We start from the raw sequence: 7042 nt of genomic DNA on the forward strand, positions 1-7042 counted from the left end.
CATCATGTTCATTTCCTAAAAAGAATCATTTTACTTCCTACCCTTTTCGTGTCAAACGGAAGATTTGCATCACGTTCAATTCCTAAAAAGAATCATTTTACTTCCTACCCTTCCCGTTTCAAACCGAAGATTTGCATCACGTTCATTTCCTAAAAAGGAAAACATTTGCATCGCGTTCGTTTCCTAAAAAGGAAAACATTTGCATCGCGTTCATTTCCTAAAAAATTTTTGCATCGCGTTCGTTTCCTAAAAAGAATTCGAATTTCCCGCGTGGAATGGAGAAAAATATTTGCATCGCATTCATTTCCTAACAATAATTCGAATGTCCCACGCGAAGCCTCTCCGATTGGTAGCCACGGTATGCGCACACACCACCTGGCCGTCGACTATAAATAGCGACACCGCCATCCGTGACCATCTGCACCTTTGTCACTCCAGATCCCAGGTTGCTAGCCGGTGTAGTGAACTAGTGACGGCGATGTCGAATAACGCCACCGTCACCACCACTGGCCTATTAGTCATGCGCAGGGTCGAGGCGACCGCAAGGTGGTTCTCCGTTGATCCCGGGCCCGCCGACGTTGAGTGCCAATTCGCGGTGTCTGTGAGGTGCTATGTGAAGCGGTCCCTGGTGTTCCACGGACGCGGCCAGCCCCCGTCCATGAGATACCAGCCATATATCGGGGCAAGCAACGGTTCCTTCATGAAGTTCGGTGTCAGAAACCTTTCCGTGCTCCAGAGCGACGGTGCCTGCCGCTGGGCGCTCCGCAGGATGCTGGCGAGAATGCCCCAGCTTTGGGTGCTCCGCCTCACCAACGACGAGTTGGACGACGTCGTACCCTCGAATGTTGTGCCGCAGATCATCCGCGCGGCGTGTGGTGACAACGCCACCCGCGGCTTCACCTTTCGCTTCGTTATGGAGGTGAACCGACAGTTCATACATGATGAGCAGGCTCTCCTGATGGCGTGTAAGGAAATGGAGTTGGGCAGCAGTGATAAGCCCGACAACTGCCCGATCTGCTTGGAGGGACTGGAGGGAGAGCCCGTCGTGCAGCCGCCGAGGTGCCCGCACGTGTTCCACCGCCAGTGCATTTTTAGTTGGTTCTGCAAGGCGACGACATGCCCGATTTGCCGCCGTGATGTGAGGATCTGTGCCCTGCCTGAGTTTCTTGCTCTGTAGTAGGGCACTCATGAGACGTACGGTTCAAGGTTGAGTACAACAGCAGTATCCAGTCTCCTTTTTCAAATATCAAAGATTGCAAGATCATCGTCAATATTTCTGTCAGTTATTCCCTTCTTTGTTAGGGATTTAGTCAATTATCTGTTATGTTCGTTGAAAGATTGTAAGGTCGTCGTCATATTTCATCCAGTTATCCCATCTTTATCAGAGATTTCTCCCCATAAAGTGAATCATAATGAGGACTTGCAATTTGTAGAAATTAGCAAGTACGTAGTACTTTCTTCCTATTCCGATCCAGAGTATGTTCGGTCGCCCTGGACCCTCTCTCCCTCCTCGCGCCACGGCAGCCCCGGTCGCGGCACTGTGGCCTATCGGACATCGCCCCTCCCATGTCTGCCCCTCCTTGCTCCTCTGGGACTCTTCTGATTCTCTCAAACCGCCGTCCAAGCCAGCCCACGAGCGCACACCTACGCGGTCGCGCCAGAGCCGTGGCCACAACTACACGGCGGTCCCCGGCCATGGCGTTGTCGCCCCGGCTATTTAAGCCGACCCCAAGGCCTCCCGACCTTACCATCAGCCTCACCTTCCTCCCAGCTTCCTCCCCGACCTCTCCACCGAGCTCCAAGAGGCCCCCTGCCGTCCCATTGCAACCACGGCCGCTGCCTAGGCCCGCTCATTAGAGCAAGCCGAGCCTCCTCCCTCCTTTCTGCCGCCACCAGAGGTCTCCACCGAGCTCCCTAGAGCATCCCCGCCATTCCCCTCCTTCCCTAGCGACCCGCGGCGCTGTGCCCATTTCTTCCCGAGGCCGTCGTCCGCCCCGGCCGGTGCCAGGCACCCCTCGGCCCGCCCCTTCTGCTCCTGATGAGCTGATGACCCACAAGTATAGGGGATCTATCTTAGTCCTTTCGATAAGTAAGAGTGTCGAACCCAACGAGGAGCAGAAGGAAATGATAAGCGGTTTTCAGCAAGGTATTCTCTACAAGCACTGAAATTATCGGTAACAGATAGTTTTGTGATAAGGTAATTTGTAACGGGTAACAAGTAATGAAAGTGAATAAGGTGAAGCAAGATGGCCCAATCCTTTTTGTATCTAAGGACAAGCCTGGACAAACTCTTATATAGAGAAAAGCGCTCCCGAGGACACATGGGAATTATCGTCAAGCTAGTTTTCATCACGTTCATATGATTCGCGTTCGTTACTTTGATAATTTGGTATGTGGGTGGACCAGTGCTTGGGTGTTGTCCTTACTTGGACAAGCATCCCACTTATGATTAACGCCTATTGCAAGCATCCGCAACTACAAAAGAAATATTAAGGTACACCTAACCATAGCATGAAACATATGGATCCAAATCATCCCCTTGCGAAGCAACTCATAAACTAGGGTTTAAGCTTCTGTCACTCTAGCAACCCATCATCTACTTATTACTTCCCAATGCCTTCCTCTAGGCCCAAACAATGGTGAAGTTTTATGTAGTCGACGTTCACATAACACCACTAGAGGAAAGACAACATACATCTCATCAAAATATCGAACGAATACCAAATTCACATGACTACTAATAGCAAGACTTCTCCCATGTCCTCAGGAACAAACGTAACTACTCACAAATCATATTCATATTCATAATCAGAGGGGTATTAATATGCATAATGGATCTGAACATATGATCTTCCACCAAATAAACCAACTAGTATCAACTACAAGGAGTAATCAACACTACTAGCAACCCACAGGTACCAATCTGAGGCTTTGGGACAAAGATTGGATACAAGAGATGAACTAGGGTTTGAGAGGAGATGGTGCTGGTGAAGATGTTGATGGAGATTGACCCCCTCCCGATGAGAGGATTGTTGGTGATGACGATGGCGATGATTTCCCCCTCCCGGAGGGAAGTCTCACCGGCAGAACAGCTCTGCCGGAGCCCTAGATTGGTTCCGCCAAGGTTCCACCTCGTGGCGGTGGAATTTCTTCCTGAAAGCTTGCTTATGATTTTTCCTCGGACGAAAGACTTCATATAGCAGAAGATGGGCACCGGAGGCCTGCCAGGGGGCCCACGAGGCAGGGGGCGCGCCCCCCACCCTCGTGGCCAGGGTGTGGGCCCCCTCTGGTATTTTCTTCGCTCGGTACTTTTTATTATTTCCAAAAAATACTTTCGTGGAGTTTCATGACTTTTGGAGTTGCGCAGAATAGGTCTCTAATATTTGCTCCTTTTCCAGCCCAGAATTCCAGCTGCCGGCATTCTCCCTCTTCATGTAAACCTTGCAAAATAAGAGAGAATAGGCATAAGTATTGTGACATAATGTGTAATAACAGCCCATAATGTAATAAATATTGATATAAAAGCATGATGCAAAATGGACGCATCAACTCCCCCAAGCTTAGACCTCGCTTGTCCTCAAGCGGAAGCCGATAACGATAAATATGTCCACATGTTTAGAGATAGAGGTGTCGATAAAATAAAATACGGACATGAGGGCATCATGATCATTCTTATAACAGCAACATTTATGGATATTGTCATATGATTTCTTATGCTCAAGTAATAATCTATTCACAATGGAAAGTATGAATCAGAAACTTCATTGAGAACCAACAAACTATAATCTCAGTCATTGAAGCAATTGCAATTTATCATAACATCGGAAAGAGTCAATACAAGAGCTTTTCAGCAAGTCCACATACTCAACTATCATTTAGTCTTTCACAATTGCTAACACTCACGCAATACTTATGGGTATGGAGTTTTAATCGGACACAGAGAAAGATAGGGGCTTATAGTTTCGCCTCCCAACCTTTTACCTCAAGGGTAATGTCAACAATAATAGCTCATGCTATCTTACATCCAATTGGATATATATATCAGGATCTTTCCAACACAATATGCTTGCTAAAGGACAAAATGTAAAAAGGAAAGGTGAAGATCGCCATGACTCTTGCATAAGGAATAAGACAAAAGTAAAAGATAGGCCCTTCGCAGAGGGAAGCAGAGGTTGTCATGCGCTTTGATGGTTGGATGCACGAAATCTTAATGCAAAAGAACGTCACTTTATATTGCCACTTGTGATATGGACCTTTATTATGCAGTCCGTCGCTTTTATTTCTTCCACATCACAAGATCGTATAAAGCTTATTTTCTCCACACTAATAAATCATACATATTTAGAGAGCAATTTTTATTGCTTGCACCGATGACAACTTACTTGAAGGATCTTACTCAATCCATAGGTAGATATGGTGGACACTCATGGCAAAACTGGTTTTGAGGGTATTTGGAAGCACAAGTAGTATCTCTACTTGGTGCAAAGAATTTGGCTAGCATGAGGGAGAAAGGCAAGCTCAACATGTTGTATGATCCATGAAAATATACTTTATTTCAGATATAAGAAAACATAACCCATTACGTTGTCTTGCTTGTCCAACATCAACTCTTTAGCATGTCATATTTTAATGTGTGCTCATAATCATAAAAGATGTCCAAGATAGTATATTTATATGTGAAACCTCTCTTTCTTTATTACTTCCTATTAATTGCAACGATGACCAAAACTATGTTTGTCAACTCTCAACAACTTTTAATCATCATACTCTTTACATGTGAAGTCATTACTCTCCATAAGATCAATATGACCTCTTTATTTCTTTTTATTCTTTCTTTTTCTTTTATTCCCTCAAGATCATAGCAAGATAATCAAGCCCTTGACTCAACACTAATCTTTATTATATATAGCTCACGGACTCGATTACATAGAAGGATCATAAGGCAAAACTCAAAACTAAATTATACTAAAATTTTATTCTACTAGATCAGGATATTACCAAAAGGATCGAACTAAGAAAAACCGTAAAGCTAGGAGTGTGATGGTGATACGATACCGGGGCACCTCCCCAAGCTTGGCAGTTTCCAAGGGGAGTGCCCATACCCATATGATTATGTCTCCTTCTTCGAAGGTGACGATGATGGAGTTATTGATGATGTAAATTGTGCTTTCAGCTTCTTCATGTTGTAATTGAGAAGAGCAATTTCCTCCTTTAAATCATCGACCTCCGATTCCAGCTTCAAGATCTTATCACATAAATCTCCTTTGCTTTTCTGCCGAAAACGAGAAGGAATATATCAATTGTTAGATAGTTTAGCCCTCTTAGGGAGACTAGAATTCTTGAACTTCACGTGCATATCCCCAGGTTGAGGTAGAGGGACATCCTCCTCCTCTGAGCTTGAATCGTTGATCCTCATAAAATGGGCATCCTCCTCTTCATCCGTAGTTCGACCACAAGGAGATAGATCCCCATAGGTCTTTGGGTCAGCAATGAGGTGTGAGACATAGCTCTCTCCGTCGGAATCCTGAGATGACATCTTGCTCCAAATCTGCGGCAGAAAACAGCTCGAAACAAAATAGAGGATATTTGTGTGATACGGTGGTCAAAACCTTCGGGAGATTATATAATGAATTTTTATCGACCAAAAGAAGTATCGTGCAAGAAAACGGAGTCCGGAGAGCGCACGAGGTGCCCACGAGGCAAGGGGCGCGCCCAGGGGGGGTAGGGCGCGCCTCCCACCCTCGTGGAAGCCTCATGTCCTTCCCGGACTGCTTCTTATTTTCCTATTTTCTTAAATATTCCAAAACGGAGAAAAATTGCCATTAGAACTGTTTTGGAGTCGGTTTACTTACCGTACCACATACCTATTCCTTTTCGGAGTCTGAAACGTTCTGGAAAGTGTCTCTTATGTATTCCTCCGGGGTTACGGTTTCAATAATATTAGTTTCAACATTTATAGGATTACCTGAGATATAATGTTTGATTCTTTGGCCATTCACCACCTTCGGATTTGTGCCTTTGAAGTTGTTAATTTTTATGGCACCGGAACGATAGACCTCCTCGATAACGTAAGGACCTTCCCATTTTGAGAGAAGTTTTCCTGCAATAAATCTTAAACGAGAGTTGAATAGCAATACATAATCACCTACATTAAACTCACGCTTTTGTATCCTTTTGTCATGCCATCTTTTAACATTTTCTTTAAACAGTTTGGCATTCTCATATGCTTGGGTTCTCCATTCATCAAGTGAGCTAATGTCAAATTGCCTCTTCTCTCCGGCAAGTTTGAAATCATAATTATGCTCTTCAATGGCCCAATATGCCTTATGTTCTAGCTCGAGAGGTAAGTGACATGCTTTTCCATAAACCATTTTATACGGAGACATACCCATAGGATTTTTATATGCAGTTCTATAGGCCCATAATGCATCATCAGGTTTCTTGGACCAATTCTTTCTAGATCTATTAACAGTCTTTTGCAAAATTAATTTAAGTTCTCTATTGCTCAATTCTACTTGACCACTAGACTGTGGGTGATAAGGAGATGCGATTCTATGATTGACATCATACTTAGCAAGCATTTTACGAAAAGCACCATGAATAAAATGTGAACCACCATCAGTCGTTAAATATCTAGGGACACCAAACCTCGGAAAAATAACTTCTTTAAGCATCTTAATAGAAGTGTTATGATCAGCACTACTAGTTGGAATAGCTTCTACCCACTTAGTAACATAATCAACAGCAACTAAAATATGTGTATATCCATTAGAGGCAGGAAACGATCCCATATAGTCAAAGCCCCAAACATCAAATGGTTCAATAACAAGTGAATAATTCATAGGCATTTCTTGACGTCTACTAATATTACCAATTCTTTGACATTCATCACAAGATAAGACAAACTTACGGGCATCCTTGAAGAGAGTAGGCCAATAAAACCGGATTGCAATACCTTATGTGCAGTTCTGTCTCCGGCATGGTGTCCTCCGTAAGCCTTGGAGTGACACTTGCGTAGGATCTGTTCCTGTTCATGCTCAGG

General features: G+C 44.3%; 1 protein-coding gene across 1 annotated transcript; it reads left to right on the top strand.

The window, feature by feature from the left end:
- Positions 1-478: 478 nt before the first annotated feature.
- On the top strand, positions 479-1177 carry LOC123076448 (RING-H2 finger protein ATL78-like). Its single transcript, XM_044498692.1, has one exon. The coding sequence runs from the start codon at positions 479-481 to the stop codon at positions 1175-1177; it is 699 nt and encodes a 232-aa protein (XP_044354627.1).
- The last annotated feature ends 5865 nt before the right edge of the window (positions 1178-7042 follow it).

The sequence above is a fragment of the Triticum aestivum genome, chromosome 3D (assembly GCF_018294505.1).
Source record: "Triticum aestivum cultivar Chinese Spring chromosome 3D, IWGSC CS RefSeq v2.1, whole genome shotgun sequence".
In the NCBI taxonomy this organism is placed as follows: Eukaryota; Viridiplantae; Streptophyta; class Magnoliopsida; order Poales; family Poaceae; genus Triticum; species Triticum aestivum.

What these genes read in the sequence shown, in the direction of transcription:
- LOC123076448 (XM_044498692.1), top strand. Translation starts at nt 479, where the DNA reads ATGTCGAATAACGCCACCGTCACCACCACTGGCCTATTAGTCATGCGC.